Source organism: Tubulanus polymorphus, chromosome 3 (assembly GCF_964204645.1).
Source record: "Tubulanus polymorphus chromosome 3, tnTubPoly1.2, whole genome shotgun sequence".
In the NCBI taxonomy this organism is placed as follows: Eukaryota; Metazoa; Nemertea; class Palaeonemertea; order Tubulaniformes; family Tubulanidae; genus Tubulanus; species Tubulanus polymorphus.
In genome coordinates, this window is record NC_134027.1 from 3296003 (window position 1) to 3319732 (window position 23730).

At 39.1% G+C, this 23730-nt stretch overlaps 4 protein-coding genes across 10 annotated transcripts; all 4 read right to left on the reverse strand.

The window, feature by feature from the left end:
* Window positions 1-3651: 3651 nt before the first annotated feature.
* Window positions 3652-7156, reverse strand: LOC141901641 (protein cereblon-like). 2 transcript variants are annotated; one of them, XM_074789016.1, is made up of 9 exons: window positions 6948-7156; window positions 6704-6855; window positions 6047-6249; window positions 5666-5833; window positions 5336-5541; window positions 5239-5297; window positions 4954-5154; window positions 4635-4837; window positions 3652-4547 (listed from the first exon to the last, which is right to left on the reverse strand). In XM_074789016.1, exons 1-9 carry the CDS (start codon window positions 7024-7026, stop codon window positions 4355-4357), a joined length of 1464 nt encoding a protein of 487 aa, XP_074645117.1. In that variant the 5' UTR covers window positions 7027-7156; the 3' UTR covers window positions 3652-4354. The 2 variants fall into 2 exon arrangements, with proteins under 2 accessions (XP_074645117.1, XP_074645118.1); XM_074789017.1 differs by having other exon boundaries at window positions 3653-4547; window positions 5239-5304; window positions 5382-5541.
* Window positions 7157-7639: 483 nt separating this feature from the next.
* LOC141901675 (heme-binding protein 2-like) lies at window positions 7640-9385 on the reverse strand. 4 transcript variants are annotated; one of them, XM_074789084.1, is made up of 5 exons: window positions 9217-9385; window positions 8824-9018; window positions 8363-8495; window positions 8071-8266; window positions 7640-7993 (listed from the first exon to the last, which is right to left on the reverse strand). In XM_074789084.1, exons 2-5 carry the CDS (start codon window positions 8911-8913, stop codon window positions 7765-7767), a joined length of 648 nt encoding a protein of 215 aa, XP_074645185.1. In that variant the 5' UTR covers window positions 8914-9018; window positions 9217-9385; the 3' UTR covers window positions 7640-7764. The 4 variants fall into 4 exon arrangements, with proteins under 4 accessions (XP_074645185.1, XP_074645186.1, XP_074645184.1 ...); XM_074789085.1 differs by having other exon boundaries at window positions 8824-9011; window positions 9212-9385; XM_074789083.1 differs by having other exon boundaries at window positions 9212-9384.
* Window positions 9386-13320: 3935 nt separating this feature from the next.
* On the reverse strand, window positions 13321-17060 carry LOC141901616 (uncharacterized). Of its 2 annotated transcripts, none has more exons than XM_074788967.1 (3): window positions 14197-17060; window positions 13569-14122; window positions 13321-13457 (listed from the first exon to the last, which is right to left on the reverse strand). In XM_074788967.1, the coding sequence occupies exons 1-2, from the start codon at window positions 16984-16986 to the stop codon at window positions 13631-13633; spliced, it is 3282 nt and encodes a 1093-aa protein (XP_074645068.1). In that variant the 5' UTR covers window positions 16987-17060; the 3' UTR covers window positions 13321-13457; window positions 13569-13630. The 2 variants fall into 2 exon arrangements, with proteins under 2 accessions (XP_074645068.1, XP_074645069.1); XM_074788968.1 differs by lacking the exon at window positions 13321-13457 and having other exon boundaries at window positions 14004-14122; window positions 14197-14321; window positions 14695-17060.
* Window positions 17061-18807: 1747 nt separating this feature from the next.
* Window positions 18808-23683, reverse strand: LOC141901617 (uncharacterized). 2 transcript variants are annotated; one of them, XM_074788969.1, is made up of 18 exons: window positions 23623-23683; window positions 23276-23436; window positions 23125-23187; window positions 22964-23042; window positions 22758-22869; window positions 21497-22664; window positions 21320-21426; window positions 21122-21229; window positions 20876-21028; window positions 20716-20797; window positions 20294-20608; window positions 20095-20206; window positions 19925-20008; window positions 19660-19838; window positions 19412-19538; window positions 19218-19300; window positions 19056-19138; window positions 18808-18966 (listed from the first exon to the last, which is right to left on the reverse strand). In XM_074788969.1, exons 2-18 carry the CDS (start codon window positions 23406-23408, stop codon window positions 18808-18810), a joined length of 3147 nt encoding a protein of 1048 aa, XP_074645070.1. In that variant the 5' UTR covers window positions 23409-23436; window positions 23623-23683. The 2 variants fall into 2 exon arrangements, with proteins under 2 accessions (XP_074645070.1, XP_074645071.1); XM_074788970.1 differs by lacking the exon at window positions 20294-20608.
* Window positions 23684-23730: the final 47 nt, after the last annotated feature.

The window sequence follows — 23730 nt, forward strand, 5'->3', positions numbered from 1 at the left end:
TCAGCATCTACAGCAGGAGGAACCCCATCAGTTTCTGGCACTGAATCCACGACACAGGCGGCTGGATCAGCATCTACTGCAGGAGGGACCCCATCAGCTTCTGGCACTGAAGCCACTACACAAGTGACTGGATCAGCATCTACTGCAGGAGGAACCCCATCAGCTGCAGGCACTGAATCCACTACACAGGCCGCTGGATCAGCATCTACTGCAGGAGGAACCCCATCAGCTGCTGGCACTGAATCCACGACACAGGCCGCTGGATCAGCATCTACTGCAGGAGGAACCCCATCAGCTGCAGGCACTGAATCCACGACACAAGTGACTGGATCAGCATCTACTGCAGGAGGAACCCCATCAGCTGCTGGCACTGAATCCACGACACAGGCCGCTGGATCAGCATCTACTGCAGGAGGAACCCCATCAGCTTCTGGCACTGAATCCACTACACAGGCCGCTAGATCAGCATCTACAGCAGGAGGAACCCCATCAGTTTCTGGCACTGAATCCACGACACAGGCGGCAGGATCAGCATCTACTGCAGGAGGAACCCCATCAGTTTCTGGCACTGAATCCACTACAAAAGCGACTAGATCAGCATCTACAGCAGGAGGAACCCCATCAGTTTCTGGCACTGAATCCACTACAAAAGCGACTGGATCAGCATCTACTGCAGGAGGAACCCCATCAGTTTCTGGCACTGAATCCACTACAAAAGCGACTGGATCAGCATCTACTGCTGGAGGAACCCCATCAGTTTCTGGCACTGAATCCACGACACAGGCGGCAGGATCAGCATCTACTGCAGGAGGAACCCCATCAGTTTCTGGCACTGAATCCACTACAAAAGCGACTAGATCAGCATCTACAGCAGGAGGAACCCCATCAGTTTCTGGCACTGAATCCACTACAAAAGCGACTGGATCAGCATCTACTGCAGGAGGAACCCCATCAGTTTCTGGCACTGAATCCACTACACAGGCGGCTGGATCAGTATCTACTAGAGGAGGGACTCCTTCAGCTGCTGGCACTGAAGCCACTACACAAGTGACTGGATCAGCATCTACTGCAGGAGGAACCCCATCAGCTGCTGGCACTGAGGCCACTACACAGGCGGCTGGATCAGCATCTACTGCCGGAGGAACCCCATCAGCTGCAGGCACTGAGGCCACTACACAGGCCGCTGGATCAGTATCTACTGCAGGAGGAACCCCATCAGATGCTGGCACTGAATCCACTACACAAGCGACTGGATCAGTATCCACTGCAGGAGGAACCCCATCAGCTGCTGGCACTGAGGCCACTACACAACCCACTGGATCAGCATCTACTGCAGGAGGAACCCCATCAGCTGCTGGCACTGAATCCACGACACAGGCCGCTGGATCAGCATCTACCGCAGGAGGAACCCCATCAGTTGCTGGCACTGAATCCACTACACAGGCCGCTGGATCAGTATCTACCGCAGGAGGAACCCCATCAGCTGCTGGCACTGAATCCACTACGCAAGCGACTGGATCAGTATCTAGTGCAGGAGGAACCCCATCAGCTGCTGGCACTGAATCCACTACACAGGCGACTGGATCAGTATCTACTGCAGGAGGAACCCCGTCAGCTGCTGGCACTGAAGCAACTACACAACCCACTGGATCAGCATCTACTGCAGGAGGAATTCCATCAGCTGCTGGCACTGAATCCACGACACAGACGACTGGATCAGTATCTACTGCAGGAGGAACCCCTTCAGCTGCTCGCACTGAATCCACGACACAGGCCGCTGGATCAGCATCTACTGCAGGAGGAACCCCATCAGCTGCTGGCACTGAATCCACGACACAGGCGACTGGATCAGTATCTACTGCAGGAGGAACCCCTTCAGCTGCTCGCACTGAATCCACGACACAGGCCGCTGGATCAGCATCTACTGCAGGAGGAACCCCATCAGTTGCAGGCACTGAGGCCACTACACAGGCCGCTGGATCAGCATCTACTGCAGGAGGAACCCCATCAGCTGCTGGCACTGAGGCCACGACACAGGCCGCTGGATCAGCATCTACTGCTGGAGGAACCCCATCAGCTGCTGGCACTGAGGCCACTACACAGGCGGCTGGATCAGTATCTACTGTAGGAGGAATCCCATCAACTACCGAAACAACGACTACTCAAGCGATAACTTGTAACCCTGTTTGGTCACCAATCAGTTCCCGTATGAGTCCATACAAATTCAATATTGGTGGTGATAGCACGAAGGAAGGTTGGGCCCAGTGTATATCTTCTCCGGGGAAATATATATCTTTCCTGTATATGAAAGGTTTGACAAAGAAAAAAGTCGGTATCGCAAGTGTAACTTATACGTGTGATACATTCCCATGTAGTATACACGTAACACTTGACCTAAAACCATGCAAAGCTGGTAGCACCACGTCGAAAATCCTCTCGAAGTCCGCTCTGCGTCTAACGCTTGGCAAATCGGCACTCTCCAGCTCGGGACCAGAAGATTACGAATATAAATTGGAATATCCCTCATACAGTGATTTTTCTAATTTCGGAACGATCTCTAAGGCATGCAAAGACGCAAGTGGAAAATGTGATTTCACATCTATATCAGAAGTCGATGGAAAGCCTCCACTTGTGTGTGTTGCTGTTTATGCAGAGATTTGCGGTTTATGTAATTAGATAAAATTCTTAAGGCTAAAAAAAATTGATACCTCGTTTCTCCGCTCTGCTGAGCTTAAATGTTGACCCGGCCGGCCGCCTATCTACCCTATACATTACTTTTTTTTTAAATCGTGATCAATTTTACCATAACAGACCCGGCCACTATAGAAATGAACTGTTTACAAATTTTACAAAAATGACCCGGCCGCTGCGGAGAAACAAGGTATCATTTTTGTTTAGCCTAACACACGCACATACATATACAATGGATTTCTATAATTGAATAGTATTAGAGCCATGATAATAAACACAAGCTTGCATTATATCGTGTATCGTCTTCAATTGCATTTCAACAAGGGATTAAGTGTTAGATCAGTAGGAATTGATTTAAGCGTACATCAACATGGTTCCTACAGAAGCATCGATATGAAATTTGAGGGGTATTTGAGGGGCTTTTGAGGGTATGATCACCAAATTTGAGGGTCATTTTTCACGACGAAAACCTAATTGATACATAAAACAGTACCAGTAGAATACTTATCAGCCCAAGCAAAATAAATTTAGGCACCTATGAATAACCTTAAATGAGCTTCGATTCGAAGCTCTTTTTGGTTTACTAGGCCCCGGTCCCATAATCATCGGACAATATTTGACTCGAAAGTTGTAACCTTGGAAAATGAACTGATTTCAGTCGAATCAAACTTTAAGGAAAGTTATGAAACTGGGTCTAGATATTGCATGATTATTTGACATTTTTGTCCATCCCGCACAATCCAGTGGAAATCCTTAATCGTTATGTAGGAACAATCGTTGCTGGATACAACTTCGTTAGACTCGGTTGAATGTAGAACCGAAAGTGAGACATCTTTTTCATCTAGCACCAATCATGATAAATCAGTCATCTTTCCTGGAAACACAAAATGACATCAGAAACGTGGCACCTTTATGCCAATACAACAAACACCAATTGCTTAATTACATTTTCTTTCATTTATACATGTAATTCATTTTTTACAATATCATTATTTATAGCATTGAGCACAATGCAGAGCATGTTCTTGCACAATATTACTACATGTATGACGACTAGCGAACAATTTAGATGTGCACATATCATAGCCCTTGACTGAATTCAAATTTTGATTTTTCCCAATCACATGTACCGGTATTTGACAGATTGAAGACATGAATAATCTACAATGTAGTAGCAGAACTAAAATTTATGAAGATAATATGACAATATTCGCATTTATCAAGCAAAGCTATAAACCAAACATTCCTATCATAATCAGAGTACTGTATCCTTTTGTTGAATAACATGCGCATAGCTTAAAGATTCAACTGCATCTAAACAACTAGTTTTGCATTCGCCTTGTGGACACAAGAAGATTATCCCCAGACATCCCCAAAATAACCTCCGAAACCTAGGTTCATCGAAATCTACTAACTTTGAATTCATAAGACATCATTGTGAAATATATTCACAGTACCGGTAAAAGGCCAAAATGTACAATTTGGAATCCAAAATGGCTACAAATAAACTTCATGTGGATGTGGTACAACTATAATGTCACTGCTGACTTTATCCATTTGTTTTGTTTTATCATCCGAATCTTTTGGTTTCCCTAGGCTAACCCTCTTGGATTGTCTTCATCCAGGGGATATAATTTCTGAAATTCTACTATCACAGTTAAAACTAAACACAAGGTTCCCAATCATCCATCTCATCATCACTGTCTTCAAATTCTTGTTGAAGTTTAGGTATGACAGCTGATCGACATATTCCCCAAAACATCTCGGGTTTAAGCCCCTGCTTTTTATTAACGACTGTAAATCTCCATCCCATATGATCAGAACAGTTTTTACACTCAGCTATAGTCCATGCATACCTTAAAAATACCAAGATACATATATTACGTACGTTATTACTGAATGCCGTCTTGAAAAAGAAACTCAAGAATTAATTGATACCATACCCAGGAAACCAGGAGTGTTGAGAGCTTGGCCGACCTCGCAAATTCAATGCAAATTCTTTGCGCTCACTGCTAACTGTAAACATTTCATGGACATAACCTCCGGGGTTGACGTACGTGCCCATTGGCCCTTGTACAGACATCGTGAAGACTTCATTTTTGTTGAATATCATTTCTCCACAATCTCTACAGCACAAAACTGAACACTGGAAGTTTAGATCATTGATTTTGATAGCAGGAACAACAACCAATATAGCGTACAATATTATCAGCATGGAAATCCAGTATGTGCACAATAGCAGAAACAAGGAAGATATTTTACCTTTTGCATGATAGCCAATTCACAACGCAGTCTTTGAACAGCAGAATCAATTGCTAATAGTTTTAATTTCAAATTATCATCCATCATAATATTTCCAGCGACCCAGAATGAAAACTCAACTGCATCAGACGGCATTTTATCAGGTTCAAATGTATCACTCCAACTGGAGAATTCATCTTTCATTTTCTTCATCAAGCAATCCTAAAAATATGTCGACATCGTAACTCATTATATATCTCACCATGATAAACAGAAAGCAGCAAATAAGAACCGATCTTGGTTTACCACGTCATAATTTTCATAAACCCATGGAGGCCACCATGTAGTGTATGCTGCACCAAGTGCTTTTTTCTGTAACGAAAATGAGAATTTCAATCAATACAAAAGATCTTTTCATGCGTTACATAAACAACAAATATGAGAAATACCTTATGTCTATAGAAAGCGGCATTAAATTGCAGGTCATCAAACTGGACCGGTACAGGCCATACCGGTTCTTTCAATGTACGTTGAGACCGACATCGGGCGCCTTCCAAAAAATCAGGCAGAGATTTCTCAGCGAGTATCTTGACCTTAGCGAGTAGAGTCCTATAATAATCGAAATATTTACTAGATTAACAATTACCAAAAGCTCAATGCTGGGTAATGGTAATGAGACGTTCACATGAATAAAGGAAATTTTAATCATATCCAGTTATCCATATGTACGTACCCATCCACTTGGCGCCTTGTATCTAATATCTGAAATCTTTGCCTACCAGCAGCGATCATCCTTATAGATGAGATTCCAGAACGATCATCATTTTCTTCTTTGATTGACAGTATTTCCGCCGTTGTGCCGATTTTCGCATGAATTTCATCATACGTCGATTCGTTATAACTGAAAATAATAAGTGACTGTAAAATTGAATAAAAATAGATGTATGAAGCCAGGGCCAAGTTTCACAAAAAAGTTTAAATCTTAAATCGATTTAATTTCTTCATTAATTCAGTTTATCTTAAATCGATTTATGCCTTAATCCTTTTTGTGAAACTGGACCCAGAGCTATTGGGGATTAGATTAAGGAATCTTTTGATCTATCCACTTTTTTACCTCAAACAAACCAATCCAAAAGTTTTATCTAGTTCTAAGATGCGTTTGATCATATTAACAGTGGATTGGGCAAACACATGCAGCGGTAAAGTTTGTCCGGGAATCAGGATAACCCCGGGTAATCCAATAATAGGAATAGATTGACACGAGTCATCATCGTGAATCGTTCGGCCGTGTAATTCTTCTAAATCTTCTCCTAAATACTGAAAAATCAAAGAATCAATTATCAGAAAATGATTAAACAAATTCGGGAAATATAAAGTCTCGGGCCACTATCGTAGTCTTAAGACTAATTCAAGACCATCTTAGTTCTATAACCTAACAAATTAAGACCATTTTTTGATAACGTTTCCACATTTTTTCACGTCAACATACAATAGGCCCAACATAAGCATTGTTACTGATCACAATCTGGACAGAGAATAAAATTCCTTAAATTAAACACAATTTGTGCATGATGAATTCAGAGCTCCACGGTTCTACTATATGGCATGAATAGAGTATCAATACGGTATATTTCTAAAGACATTTTTCTAGAATTTTTAACACATCTTCAAGATTTTCCAAATTTTCCCTGACATCGCTATTCAACGGTGAGGCCCTTGAATTTCAACTTTTTTCACATCAATCTGATACTTCTGAAAAATGAGTACCTACTGAATGAGCAACAGGCAATTGAACATTGAATGTCACTTCAGTATGAGATTGTCGTCTTGGTTGACGCAGAGAAGTTCGGCTAGTTCGCCGTTCCCCTTGACCTAAAGCTATAGTATTCACATGTGCTCCTGGTTCATCTACTTCTTCATCAACTATGAATAATAATCATAAAACTTAACTATATACAAATACATGCAGTATTCAAAATAATAAAACTCAGGAATTCAGCCTTTTTGGGTCTTACTGTCTATTTCCAAAACATCTGCCTCTTCAAACTCATCAGCAGGTATAAGAGGGAGTTCTTCTTCATCGTCATCAGCCATTATTTATTTCATGCAATGTTTTCTTTGCAGCGTGCGGATGCTAGACTGGCTTACAACTAGGTTTGACTAAAAAATTACCACTATATTAAACTTAATAAGGCCACTTAATAAAGTGAAAGTACACCAATAAAATTCAATTTAATTCAATACCGTATCTGATTGTGGTGGCAGCACTATACGGTCGTATAACTCAGCGGCCAAGTGTGGTGATTTATTCCTACCATGAAATTAACCATATTATTAGAAACGAAACCGCCAAGGCGCGGGAGTAGACTTGTCACAATTGACAGTGAATGAATAGAACCAATGTCAATGCCCGACCCCGGGATCCCTGTACAATAAAAAAAAACCTGTTACAGGACAATGGGGTTGGTCGTAGGCCTCAAGTCACAAGCCCAGTCAGGGCCCCCTTTTTGGTTTTTGCAAAAATAACAAAAACAGTAACAAATATAAGTTTGTCCTTTCGTTTCAAACGATCATTCTGAGAATGATCCAGCGGTTCCATTTTGTTAAAGCTTTGATCATTCGAATTTTCCAAACCTCCCTTATTTTTTCAAGGCTTCAAACTTTTTTTGCCAGCCTACTACAATCCAAAGATAACAAAACAGTCAAATGGATAATTTGGCACTATTTATTTCCGTAAGTACTCCCAGCATTCAAAATGCATAATCATTTAGTAACGGTATCATTTGTATAATATTATAAATATAACCAGGTGATAAAAATTATCTTTAATCTTTAATCTGTGACAGGTTCTAAACCGGCAGCAGTATTTTCTACATGCTGACTCTTTTTCACAATCCAACATTCATTTCTTCTATTCATCAATTTGAAAGGTGGATCATATCCAACGCTGTAAGTTTGGGGTTTTTCCTCCAAACATTCTTTATCTGCTTCTTCCAGTGAAGCCATCAACTTATCATTTTCTTCAACCCATGCTTGACCGCGAGCGAAACCACCAAACCGCCTAAAATAAAAGAATTAAGTGTTAGGCAATGTGTACATGTATAAAACTTTTAGAATCAGAGGCCAAGAAAATTGTACCTGACAAATATATCCATTGCAGGTATTTCTTGAATGTATACATCCTCTTCAGTTGGTTGTGGAATTTTACCATCTTCAAACAGTGATTCATTTAGAAAGAAAGATGTAGTGAATATGATCTCAGTTTCAGGATCTGTTGACGGACCGAGTAATTCTATATTTATAATCACTGGTATCGTCATGTACAAAGTTTTTTCTGTAAAATAAATCAGCAAACAATACGAAAGGTTTCGCCCTACTCATTGTGAAATCTTCGGTCTTTTCTAACTCAGGTTCTCGAAGAACTACTCACTTTGATCATTGTTACCCTCAAGGTATCTGAGACACTTCATGAACCCTTCTGCTGCAGGATTCTTCTTAACAGTTGTTCTAATTGTACTGCTCACCCAAACCATTGGTTCATAATGCCGTTCTTCATAGTCAGACTACGAACAGATATTTAGATTGATCATTGCTACACTGAAGTACGTATTTTTCAATCCTCTCCCAACATAGTACAAGCTTAATATAAATAAAGTTGCCACAAATTTAAGTTTTGTGTGATGAGCGAGTATATAGCCCCTTAGTTAGTTACCAAATCGTTGGTGGTAAGCTTTTTATAATCCGTCGGGCTTATACAAACTATTACATTGTAGTTAGTTACCTAATCGGATGGGCTTATAATAATATGTGGTTTGTGAAAATATCCGATCGTGAAACAAAGCCACTAACAGGTTACTGACTGATAGCCCCTTATAATATTATGATACATACGTGTTCCTTTGTTACTGTGTATTTAGGCTGCACAGGAGCTGCTAGGCCATTTGTCTTGATAATACCCGAAACAGCTTTCAGAAAATTCATCCCAGATCTTCCTTGCACACACCACTTGAAAAATACCAGATTGTCACACAGTAAGGTTAGGAGGGCTTATTCGAACTCACTGTGCCACTAGTTCTGATCTGTTGACTGAAAGGCAAAGGTCATTTATTTATTAGCGCATGAGATAACCAAATTGGGTCACGTCTGGCGCCAGCAGGCCGATACAATAATTTTCTATTCAAAGCATGCACGCAGCAATAGTCTGGATACCAATAATAGCACCGGCCCCCCGGCGTCAACCTCGTCTGGGATTTAACGTCTAGGCCTATGGGGCACCTACCGTACCGAACGATAAAACAGCAATGCTGGGGTGGGTAATATTAGTCAGTATCCCATCTGGTCTAGTACCTAGCCGTTGTTCCTCAGGGAACCCGTAACAACGACTGGTATTCAGACTCTCAGACTATATCCCATCACAAAGGAACGATCAGAATAAAGATTTATGGAATTGAATTGACTGGTATTCTAACTGTGGCACGCAAGTCATCAAATGTATTACCGCTAGACTGGTTGCCTATCCAATTCCGCGCCATGTGTAGACCGGTAACCAGTCTTACTCGCATGCCACAAAGAAACCCGTCATGCATGTGCTGCCTCGGGTTGGAGTAATCATTTGAATCAAGACTCAAATGATTACTCCAAGCTCTGTTATCGTTGGAGGAATGTACATGAACTAGCCTATTTGCCGCGAATTTAATTTTCGTTTGTGAAAATCCTCTCATTAGGCAATGAAATTCCTCTCTCAACACAAGCTTGGTTTTCGGCCTTAGGGCATCGCCAAGAATCGACTGGGGTGAAACAGAGTCCCTGATTGTTGTATTTGATATCCAGGTCATTGATTCACCGCAATCAGAACAAAAATATTTCTTTCGTTTGAAAGATTCATATTTCTAAGATTCTGATATCATATGATCATCAACTTGCGTTAGTATTGTTCATTGCGTTTTGAATCATCAACCCCCTCAAATGAAGCACTCTTTTGATTTGATGTTTAATCAGTTTTCGCCTACTGAATTACATGAACGTTGATAAATATTTCTCGACTTCCTCCAAATCCAATTATCAATCATAATAATGAATTAATTAAGAATTCATAAATGTAAACATTCCCGGATTATGAGATCAATATTTGCCTGCAACACTCCATATGTAACATAAACCTCTCATCCCAAGTGTAGGGGTCTCGTGTAAAATAATCCCTGTGGAAGCTACTCGGACAACATACTCGTTTTAAAATCTGATACGACAAACCAACCACATGTGTACTACTATCGTCTAGGTGATCAATATAGGATCAATATATGATCCCATTTCGTGATAACAATATTTTTTTTCTCATGGAAATTATTGTACAATGAAACAAAATTAAAGGCTGAAAAAATCATACCCCTGTTTCTGTCAATCAGCTAGGTCATTTTGTAAACCACATTTAGTTTACAGCTGTCGGGTCTGTTAACTTGACCATGATTTTAAAAAAAGTAATGGGCAGGTAGGCGGCCGAACGGGTTTTAAAGCTCACCAGAAATGAGAAACAAGGTAGCACTGTTTTAGTCTAATAGGCCCAATATAAGGCTAAACAAAAATGATACCTTGTTTCTCCGCAGCGGCCGGGTCATTTTTGTAAAATATGATAAAATTTATAAACAGTTCATTTCTATAGCGGCCGGGTCTGTTATGGTAAAATTGATCACGATTTCAAAAAAAGTAACGTATAGGGTAGATAGGCGGCCGGCCGGGTCAACATTTAAGCTCAGCAGAGCGGAGAAACAAGGTATCAATTTTTTTTAGCCTAAGACAACTGATTTACCTAATATAGAATTCTGTTGAATAATAGATACGAAGTTTCGTCATAACTCAATATCAATGTTTGCTTTCATTTCCCGAGCCATGAAAGCCAACCACACTTCACGGTTCTAAAGACACGCTGCTGGACACTCGGACAACTTAACTCTAACCAAAACTCAAAATGCTATCCAGCTCCCGGGCATCAGTGGGAATGTTGATGTCCATATTTTTGTATTTCAGAACTGCACCAAAACTTTGCTGTGGTAAGTAAATAATATTTTGATGAGCGGTCAGGTTTTAGAAATGCCTAACCTTTTAGATAATCTGCACGTTTTATTGTGGTTCCTTCTTGTGGGCAATCTATGAAGCCTATACTTTTATCTATTTGGCAGCGAGTTGTCTTAACGGGTATTATTGGACTGAAATACCCGGTCGTGGAATTGTTGGAAACAATGATAAAATTGTCAATTATGTAACATTGGCGGAATGTGAACATCTTTGCGAAATCGAAACCAGTTTTCGTTGTGCATCTATAGAAATTCAACCCACTAACCAAATTTGCGCAATGACAAAAGAAACCCGATGGACAGTTCCGGCTTCTTATGGAATAGACCAAGAGCCGTGGATTTATGCAGAGATTAGATGTTCAGGTATTCAGCGAAAATATGATCATTAGAAATACATATACTATGTATAATGGCACGATGTCTTATCTAGACGAGTAAAAAAAATTTGGGAATTATGTTTTGTCTTTTTAATTCTTTTAGATAAAAAACGCGTTACGAATCAATGGTATGAGACGATATCACCACAGGTCACACCCGGAAATAAACGATCTCTGATTTCCGTTAGCAAAACCGCATCGACACCCGAGTGCGCATTGATGTGCTCTTCAAATGACGCGTGTATTCTTTTCGCTTTCAAAAAACAAACCCCTGAAAACAGCGGTGAATGTTTCTTATACAATTCTCATCCTTCTTGTGATCAATGCGGTATTCCGACAACCGCCAGTGAGAACAAGGTTGTTTATTTGATCAGAAATTGATTGTCCAGTGCAGTCACCTGTGACAATTATCTAACCTCTCTTTATTCTTTATCGAGTTATCTATAAAAAAATGTGTATGGCCTACACTGTTCTAGATTTGTAATCGACGAGTAAATATTTGTTCTCTAGACATACTGAAATGCATAAGAAGTAATATATATGTTTGTAGACACGGTTCTAAATGAAAGAAGAATCATATGGAGTTTAGACGCGAAATATCGCTAAAAAGTTGAATAACTGTAGGTGTGAAAATACCGATCACTGGTGAAAATAATGAAGAACGTTTATAAGTTTTGGGTGAAGCTTGCGGCCGTTATTGATATCGTGTTCACGATCCTTTTCTTTTGTCTCGGCGTCGCTGAAGAGGCTAAAAGCTGGACGACGTACCATCACTGTATGACCGCTTTTGTAGCAGCCGTGTTATACCAGGCGTTAACATTCAGTTTGATTTATGGACACCACGATTTGATTCTATCGTTGATTTTTGTGTTGATTCATTTTACCGGTTTGCTGTTAGCGACTATCGCACTAGTACTGTGTTGTAACGACATGTCGATGAATCCAGTTTTCCAAAATATTTGGATAGCTGACGTCATACTGCTGATGGCGAATCTCGTTCTCGGAGGAATGACTGCTTTTAGCTGCGCTTTTCAATTATGTTTGAATATGTGTTGAGGAGCACCAAATTTATCAATTGCTGATGGATTCGAGAAGCAAAAGAATTGTACTAACGCTTTTACAACTTATATAGGCATATCATAAAAAAAACATGCCTTTATTGAACGTCGAACATTACACTTTTTATTTTCAATCATTTAGGCTAATAGTTGTACATATGTTGAATCGATTCACACCGAGCCCTCAGCTCTTGTAAATACGAAGGCATTTTATTTCATGAAAAAATTATCAGCCCGTACTTTGAATTGCTACTAATTTTCATAAAACAGCTGTCTTTTTATTTGAAATACAATCGCTATATTGTTTTTCGAGTTGATTAGCGTATATACGTCTTCGATGCGGTTTAATATTCAAATATCATGTTGCAATTTAGTTGCTACCAGTAAGGTTCATACATAGATATCCCAATTGGCTTACGTTCGTTTCACGGTGCGGTTGGTAAACGTTAACAAAATGGATAAATTCGTATTCATAATGCTAATATTGGTAACTGGAGCGAGTAGAAATAATGCTACAACCACGGTAAGATTTTACGACTAAGCGAAACAAATTTCCACTTCCTTTGATCAGTAAACTGAAAGAACTATATGGTTATTCGATTTCTCTATAATAGTCTATAAACGTGCGCAACTTTTTTACCCATTTCTTCAGGCTCAGATCCCTCACTGGAGTACAGTCACTATCCATGGTAATATCACCATAGTACAACCTACTCCTGATGACACTAGCAAGGACGAGGTACTTCCTGCCGACTCAATGATGGTTATCAAACTTCAAGATATGTCCATCGCTGATATAGGACCCGTAGTATTCCAGCGATACCAAGTTGACGTGAGCTCGCATAAGATATCCGTCCCGTTGCCTTATTCGGTGCAGGTCAACAACTTTCCCCACGGACGACCGATGCTATTCGTGTCCTGTGTTATAAATGTTGGCTGGCATCCCGATCGATTGAAAGGAGAATGGATACGTTCCGGAGATTATTACTCCACATCTTTTCACCAAGTCGATTCTTCACCTAACAGTGAAACGATAACAACAGATATCACAGTTCGTAAGATTTAAATTGATATTTACTGAGACGTTTGTTCATAAATACAGAAGATAATAAATTCATGGATTATCATACCTGTATATATGCGTGTAATTTCTTGTAGTTGATTCGTAGATGATTTTAAGGTTCTGAGAATTTCATGATTTTATCGCCTTAATTATCGGAATATAAAACTGAGCCATTAGTGCATCATCTTTAAGACACCGTTGGTAGTCCAAACAGCGCACCGTATCTAACAAACCAGTTGGAGGTAAACTCGAGTCTATGATTATTGGGATTACTCGTTTGCCAGTATTAAAAGCTACGCGCAACTCTGCCATGCATCTGGCGTCGTTGTAGTAATTTCGACTTAACACTGCTATCATTGTTTTAGACATGATAATGTCCTCCCTCGTTATATTAATAATTGAACTGCGGGAGTTCGCGCTATATCCTGGGTCGGGGTTTGTTGAGTAATTCATCCTGGTGGCTACGCTCGGTTTTTCACAAAGCAGGTCACAAAACGGTTGTTCTGCTGTTTCTAATAAAGCCACTAGTTCACATTGAACCCAAGCATCATCTTCTTCTGAACTCGAGATGAAAGTCTCAAACTCAACGTACGCTTTTGTGTCGAGAGGGGAAACATTTTCCTGAAAATAAACGACTTTCCTTTTTATGTTTCACGATATCATTGGTTGGTTTTGAAGATTGAGTCAAAACTTACCTGGTCAATTGAATTTTGTTGTATATTAGGAGGAATAGCAATTGTACGTATCACACCGTTACATATGAATTTCAATTCCCCGCCTGTAAAGTTCTGTTCTAATGAACCGCCGTGTGTGGAAAGAACTGAAAGGTGCAACTTGTTATTATAGCTACAATGACACGTAATTCCGCACGAGTATTTCAAAAAAGGAAATTGTTTTAGCCGAATCAGATTTATAATTTCATCAACCCATCGCAAAGTTCGAAAAATATCTTCTTTATTCATTTTATCCTCGCCAATCGTTGTCTTTATTAAGTTTTGTCCAATCGATGCTTTCATTAATTCTAGTTTACAAAATACGCCAGGACCAAACTTAAATATACCACAATCCTTGAAGAGGCGAGGAGTAAAAGTTCCAATTGACATTTGGTAACATTTAGCCAAAAGGGTCAAAAACATAGCTTCCGGATAGAAATAACCAAAATCGAAATAAAAGTCGAGCGAAAGTTTGCATACCGGTAACACGGACTCGTTCACGCTTAACGGCAATCTATAAGGTACAATGAACATCTCTTCCGATTCGGTAGAGAACGGTATGATCAAATTCACTGCTCGAAGGATGTCTAAAATACAATCTAAATCACCGACTGTATTTTGTAGCATAAAGCGAAGTAAAGCGGGCGATGTGACACCTGTACGACACAGCGAATTCCAAGCCGATTCTAGGTGTTTAGGAACGACTGTCAGATAGTTTCCGGCTAGTGATTCTACGCAATCGGCGAGAATCTGCGGTTCGAGTAAAACGTAACGAAATAATCGAGGATCATTCGATTTGAAGAATATTTCTCCGTAATCATTAAAAAACTCCAGCATCCTTAGGAAATGAGCTTCTTTCTCAAATCCGATGTCTTCTTTCATCTTCGACCACAAATCGAAATAACTAACGATACAATCACGGCGATAATTCCGTCTGATTGTTTTAACATAATCTAAAAATCCTAACCACTTAACTGGTATCAAACGATTTGCGTATTCGGCTTCACGTGTAGTCTTTAGGATCATTTCTTTTAATTCATCGATATCCGTATCCCATCCATTGCATTCTCGATATCTATTTTCTAACGTGAACAGTGGACATTCATTTCGACTCGAGTTTAGAGCGAGACGTCCACCGAATACTGGATACAGTTCTCTCTTCATCATAGAAGCAATTCCATTAGTTTGATTGTTGTCTAACGATGCCCTATGTGTACCTATTAGAAATATCAACGAATCTCGATGGTGAGCATGGGCAAAAACAGAATTCAACCAATAGAGGATTCGTTCCATTTGCCAATCTGGGCGTTCGTAAGCATCTTCTAGCGAGAAAACGACCAAATATATGGAATGCTTTGCCATAAATATATGGTGTCCCACATGGTACAATTCATTTCCCGAACAGTCCAACAGACAAAGTCTTTGTGGCCAGGTTGTTGGGTTGCTGCATTTTATATCCCAAATCAGCTGGGCGGGAACCGAATCATTTCGGATAAGGTAATGCCTGCGTATTTCCGATGCTATTGCTATCGTGCATCCTAATATAGCTAAAAACAAGTACCAGCCATCGGTGAACAATGCAGTCCAAGAAAACCTCCATCCCATATATATTCCACCTAACATGCCTACCTCCCATCCATAAACGATCACCAATAACCTGCTGTGTCCGAATAGTCGTCTTAGTCTGTGGCCAAAAGTTAAACCCCTTACAAACGAAAATCCGTAGATAACTCCAGTGCATGTCGCCAGTAGTAATTCCGATTCGATTTTCATTGAAACCATCATTACTAACATTGTTAATGCCGAAGTAAGCGAACAGACACAAATCAATATTCGTCTTTTCATGTTATGGAATTTGCTCTGAATGAGAACGCCGAGGACAAAGCTCAAAAACAGGAAAATTATTTGCAGGATATTCATGATTTCGTTTTCGCCACTTTTTAGGTTGAAAGAATGAGTTTGAGCGAGTTGTGTAACGATTCCCTTGTAAGCTGGAGGAATTAGCGTACATAACGCTACGGCCATACCAGCTCTACCCCCAGTTCCCAGTGATGCGCTTAGCAATGCAAAAACTCCCGACGAGATGAAAGTGCGGGATAAGATGGCCCATAGCGCATCATACTTTTCCATCGTCCGAATTCCTGAACACATTTCTGGTAGCATTATCGTACTTATATAGTTTAGAATAACTAGGATGATCGCCAGTCCGTTGCCTTGGTTGAAACCCTCGATGTCATTTTTCCACAATATGGAAACTGGAACGACAGCTAACAGAAGTAACGGTGTAAAACCTAAACGTATTCCGTGTAAACATAACAGGATGAACGTTATTATACCGGTAATGAAAAAGGTCACCATCAATATAACTCCATTGAGTAAGAGTATGTATATCGGAGTTGCGATATGTGTCAAGAGATTACTCGTTCCTAGTATAGTGAAATACGAAGCAGCTTGTTGCACTTCAGTGTAGCGACTGTTGTCAATCTTTTTGTACGAACCATCAACAAAATATTGCTCGATTCCAAATGTGCTCTCTCCGTCTCTTTCTGAATGGGGAATTCCCATTAGTAATTTTCGCGAACTTGTTTTTCCGACTCCCGAATCTCCGAGAAACATAACTTTCCTGTAAGCACAAGTGATATTCCCAATTTTCATCGCATTTTCATATTTCTCTTTAACTTCAGCGCCGTAGATACTCATTTCTTCTTGCGATAAGTTCAAGTTTTGCAGCGTTTTTGCCCTAATAGCCGCCATTCTTTCTGAACCTGACATGATCGTGTCGCCTTGTGAGAATATGATCCTCAGTTTAATCTGCAGATGATGAAACAACTTCCGCCTGGAAAGAGTATGCAGTATGCAGTATGCACATGTATTTATACTCTTTCCATATATAATCACATAAATTGATAACAGCGGACAGATTCTATGACTAATCGGTGTCCTAAAAACCCGGCATCTGCGTCGATAACCAATGGTAGCCGTCTAGAGAGTGTTTGGGGGAAACCGTGCGTTTTCTCTTTTCAGTAGTACAGCTCGTATAGCTGATCGGTGTACAGCATGCGCAGCAACATGTTTCATGTACAATTCCTCGTCTTGTCATTCTTAGTCGTTACGGTATCGAGCCGTCAACCAAGAAGAGCGGGTGATCAGCCACCAGAAGGATACTGTCAGGATTTCAAATGGGGCGGAAAGATACGAGTCCATTGGTACGCGTGCTGTAATAATTGTAGAAGCGGTAACAAGACGGGTGTACCATGCGACGGGAAAACTTATCATTCTGCATCTGCGTGTAAGTATGATTAGAACTGGTGCCCACTGGCGCCGATCACAGTTTTTATGACAATAATCCTCTCGTTGATTTTAGATACATACTGTGATGGTTGTGGAGTTGATTCCAAAGCAGGAGATGGAGCCAAACGCATGGCCGACAAGTTCGCATGTGGAGGTTGCAGGGGTCAAGACCAAATAGCCAAAGAGTGTGAAACTTGGTGGCGCAAAATCCCTGGCTTCTGTTGGTCATTTATCAAGTGTTTCGAAAAGAAATGCAAAATGGCGCACGGAAAAGGTGGACTTACGCCAAAATCATGTTACAACGGGATATGTGAGGCGGGTGAAACACCCGAGAACTGCCCCATGGATTGTTGTTACAAAAATAATCCTAAATGTGATTGGACACTAACAAATGCTGGTAATAAGACATGTATTCCATTATGTTGTAGTCAGCCAGGATGCTGCAATGCGGCCGTGTCCATTGTCCAAGGCAATATCAGAATGTTGAGCCTGATTTTGTTTTCTTTGTTAGTTTCCCTTAAAATCTGTGAGTGAATGAATATCTTTGTGTGGCCATTAAGAAAATACACGAATGTATATTTAAATTGTGGACGCGGTATTCGATTGAGGACCTATATTTACAATTCGCAAAAGTAGCATGATATTCTTCAATGGAATTCGGCGGAACATCGAAATGACCCGTATTGCCAAAACGAAGGAAGACAATTTCCAATAAGCGAATAATCTAAAGCAGGCGCAGTTAATGCAGCGCCAAGATATGGCGAAATAAGGAAAGGGTCAGATAAGCAGATAAGTGTCCTAAAAACCCGGTATGTCAATGGCAATAGATAAGTCGATAATCAATGAGAGGTTTAGTGTTTAGGGGTAACTGTGTAACTGTTACATTCAGGAGCAACATGTTTCATGTCGTTCTGGATCGTTGCGGTATCCAGTAGTCAACCAAGAGCGGATGATCAGCCACCAGAAGGATACTGTCAGGAATTCAATAGGGCGGAAAGATTAGTGTCCATTGGTTTTCGTGCTGTACCAGTTGTAGAAACGTTTTAGAGTGCATGGCCCAACGCATTCAAAATGTACTCCGCTTTTACTAATAGAATTGTCTTACATTTGTTTTCGCAATAAGAATTCCTTTGAAGCACGATACACTGCTGTGGATAGTGAATTAGTCGTCCATATACGCTTTGCTTACGAATCAACGAACATAAATTAAGTCAACATGACCGATATATAATATAATTTTAATATATTTTAATATGTTTCTTTCTATTCACTTATATATATAACGAGTGTGCATTGTTTAGTTTATCGGGATTTGAATCTTTTAAATGCTCTTGGTTCTACTTGTTTGCGGCCAAATCGTCTTTTTTGAGCTGTACCATTTCGTTCATATGACGAGCGATCAGGTTTATTTTTAAATTTTCCTTGAGTGCGCAAAGCTCGTTTCCTTTTCAACCTGAAAGCCTGTAGAACACCAAATACATGTAATCAGTTATAAAACTTTACATAGAACAACTCAAGTATGCAGTAGTCCAACTTTGTGTTAAACTTACTTCAATAGCTTTTTGCCTATTTTCGTTCCAATTTTCTCGAAGTTCATCTGGATCTTCGGTAGCCTGGAAAAACTCTATTCCTTCTAAAAATAGAATCAGAAGTGATTGAAACAATGAATTCACCGACAGAGAATACAAAGCATGCAAGACAGAATATTGTACCTTTTATTCTGATATCATCTATAGTAAAGAAAAACGTGTCTCTACAAGATTCCACAATCGTACCTTGGTTTTCATGAATATTACTACGAAAAGATCCAACATAATAATAGTTACAGTATATGTAATCCTAACTAAGAATGCACAAGAAAAAAGCGGTGTACACAATGTATTTTCTCAATTTTTAATACCAGTACCTGCTGGAACCTTTTTCCTCAGTTTCATGTTCTATTTTGTCATTTTCGCTGGTATCCATGTTACATTTATCACGCCATGACAAATCAACACTTTCACTCTTTCGATTTTCCGCCAAATTTGGCTTTGCTAAGAATTACGGTAAATATTCAAATGTTAAATAAGACCGCAAGACCTACCATAACTTAACACCAAATAACACGAGCAAACTTAATGATAATTCTTATCTTACACACAATATTCAACTCACTCTTTTCAACAGTGGCTTCAGTGTTAGAACTATCTCCAAAGAATGAAAACGGTGTCTTTTCTGAAGAATCAATAGCATTTTTTAAGTCTGCAGCTACTTCGTAAAAACGTTCTTTCGATACTTCTGGCTCTGTCCTCACTTCAACTTCGTCTTCACCTAATTTTGATTTCTTCGATTTTCTGAAAAAGGTATACATGGACCCTGTGTAAAATATGAAGAATAACAAACGCACATGATATTATGCTCAATCCATTATGCTCAATACTTTTCTGGTTTTAATTTAGAATCATTCTTGATCTCATATTTGTCATGATCTTCCCGAGTTGGATCATATCGAACATGTGTTGTGCTAGAAAAGAAAATAAATACATGTCCACATAAAAAATTTAGCGCCAAGAGATAAAGACAGTACTGTAACTACATCAAGATACTCACCTTATATCGCTTTTCTTCCTCGATGTCATTAAAACTTTATTGCCTAAAATTCCTTTCAGTATATTCAGACTTCTTTCCTTTTCAGCCACATTACATTCAGCAGTTTCAACATCTATCATAAACAAGATAAAAACTCTTGATTGTTACCAAAGCAAAGGTAAAGACATTATAGTCTCTTTAAGTTTGTTTCTCGAGTTACCTGAAATAAATTGCTTAAATTTTCTGAGCAAAGAATCCATAAGCACAATTAGAGTACGGCCACTGCTACATCTAATTTTTAAAAGTTCAGTTGCCACTTTATTTGAGAAATATGCGTCGTCATCATATTTTTCAAGAATTTTACAGTGCTCTAAAGAATGATTGTAATCACCGGGATGCTTTAAAGCAGCTATGCGCAACAAATCTTTACCAAGCCTCTCATTATTGGAAGCCATTTCAACGAGCAATTCAAACTCGCCAGACTTCTTCATTTTGTCTATGAACAGATCGATTTGACCATGTAAAGATTCGTTTTCTAGAAAAACAGATACCGTTCACATATTACAATTGAAAACACTCTTGAGTATCGAAGGAGTATGAAACAGTCAAATAATTCATGTAATATGGTTCCATACTACATACCATCATCAGAAATATCTGCCAAAAACCGTTTATCCATTCGAAATCTCTCATCAGTGCCAATTTTATTTTGAAGTTTCATTAACTAAAAAAGAAAATTCTTCTTGTTATATATGATTATATCAATCTGTACAGTTTTTCTTGAATTATTAACTTCACCTACCTGCTGTCCAGATTTCCCTTCAAACTGTGGTCGCTCCCGGAACATATCCTGATTATCACTGTCACTACTTCCTGCATTATCGTCGTCTGAGTCATCGCTATCAAACAGCTTCGGTTTTGAATCTTCCACTTTTTTGTTTTTTGCAGACTTAACCTGATAATAAAACATTCATAGTTATTCAATCAATATCAACCATTTTTGGTACTTGATTTATTGATTAGAAATAATCTAGCAGTCAAGTCTTACTTTCTTGATTTTTGGTTGTTCTATATTATTGGTACTAACTTCTGGTAGAGACTCCATATCTTCATCTTCCGAGTCAAATACAACACGTTTGTTTAAAGGTTGTGAATCCTATCAATGAAAAATTAATACATGTACAATGTTCTTCCATTTCCTTTGCCTTAATGATAATTTCATATTAAGTAATGAATGAGTGTTTACCACTTGCTTGAGAGCTGCTTGTATTGCCAATTTCTTAACTGATGCCTCCTTTCCACGTAGCCGCAAACTTTCAAGTCGTTTCTTGTTATCTAATTCATGTTTCTTTGCTGAAAATGTTACATTCAAGATTAAAACCTCTTTTATAAAACAAATGCATGTTTGAATCTCAGGACTAACCTGCTGTTGTTTTCAGTAAATCTTCATTCGAATGGCCATTTTTGGAAGCTCCCTTAGAATCGTTTTTAATCACAGCACTTATCTGCTTTATATTTGTGGTATTTCTATCTCTGTCTTCCTCACTGCTAGAACTGCTACTTTCATCAGATGAAGATGGTTTTTGTGAGGTGCCAGATACAGTTTTGTCTGAATTAGTATTATCATTTTCACTGTGTTTAACTTTTGCATTCTTTTCTACATCACTACTATCTCTACTGCTACTTTCCGCTGATTTCTCATTAGTTTTTGAGCGGACTTTAGTTAGTTTTTTCGCCTTTCGCGTTTTATTCGGTAAAATCTTTGAATTTTCAACTATCGCATCTGTATCATCCGATGATGAACTAGGATGGAGTTGAGAGTTAACTGACTTCTGTTTGGGGTTTTTACTGGCAACAATCATATCATCGGTGTCATCTGATGAATAATCAACGTCTTCGCCCTTTTTACGCCAATTAAATGCATCATTTACCCCAACAACTTCAAAATCATTTGTATTATTCAATTTTCTGTCATTTAAATCTGATGAAATTCCACCTTTTATAGAATTTGAGCTCGAGTGACTAGAATTAGAAGTTGCTTTTTTACTGAACACATCACTCTGTTTGTCAACAACTTTATCATCAGAAGACAGCTCGTCACTAGAATCAGATGATGACGAGCTGCTCGAATCACTACTACTAGATTTTTTTACCGACTGTTTTTCAGTTTTGGTTTTTCCTTTTAAATGCCGAGTGTTTGAATCTGCATCCGATGAATCGCTATCACTACTGGATGAATCTGAAGCTGGTTTTTTCACATTTCTAACAGTGGGTTTTTCATTGATCTTCTTGGTTTTTTTACTCGGTTTTTCATCTGAATCTGAATCTGATGAACTCGAATCTGAAGATGAAGAACTACTTTCAAACTTTTTCTTGGTGTTTTTCTCATGATGTTGCTTTTCGTGCACATCATCTTCTATTTGCCACGTCAGGTTACTGATGTCGTTTCCCGCATTGATTTCATCCTCTTTTAATTTTCGAATGTTATGTACAAATTTTGAAGGGTTAATCGTTATCGTTTTTCTTGCATCCGTTTCTTTTGATAAATGCATTATGGGTAAAGGTCGACCATATTTGCTGACTACCCAATCCTAGAAAATAGTTCACAACGCATGAGATATATACCCGGTATATACATATAATTGAGATGTCTACAGTGAATTATCATTTTGAAATTTACATACCTTTTCCCCAGGAACTGAGTCACCCGGTTTAGCTTTAGGTATAAACTCGGGCGGTGGAGGTTTCGAAGCAGAACTATCAGTTTTATTGCGCTGCTCACGTTCCCTTCTTAATCTAAATCCATTCATAAAATGAAGTACATTTTTAATGATTCCGTGTGCATTTTCTTCGAAAACGAACATAACAGAAACAATTAAACTCTTTTTACCTGTCGAGAAAACTCTCTTTAGCCAATTCGACTGTAATTTGTGCACCATTCCATTTTGTTTTGTTGAAGGTTTGGATACCTAAATTTACAAGTCAAAACCCATCATTATTAATCAACTATCACTTTAAGAAAACTATTAAAAACTAAATTTCCCAACTTACATCTCTGAATACGATTTTCTTCGCCTTCAATATTCAAATGCGCAAAAGCATTAGTCACATTACCTGAAAAATAAAAATGAAACATAACTTCTGGTTGTTCATGACACTTATTTTCATGATGCAGAGATTTTTAGATAAAATGCCTTCGTACCTTCCTCATCACGCCGGAGTTTTATTTCAACCGCAGTCACATCGCCGAACTGTTTGAATCTATCGGCTAAAGCATCGTCAGTGATATCAGAAAACAAACCACCGATGAACAAACGTTTCTTTTGAAATACCATAGTTCAACACGAGAATCAATTCATCTGTCTGAAATAAACGTGTAGAAATAAACGTGAGAAACGTGTAGTAGGTAGCAATAAAATTCTTATCGAATTGACTTAAATATACTGAATGTTTTGATATTGGCAACTAATGAGAATCGACAGTAACAACAAATAGAGAATCGAGATACTTCAAACAATTATCAGAGAGGGGATTCCTTTTGATACTTACAAAATATGAGCATCAGTTTTATTTTAGTGAACCAAACCACGTTTTGAGCAATGAATTCAATACAATTCAACTGAAACGCTACTGTGGCAATTGTGTTTTGAAATAAAA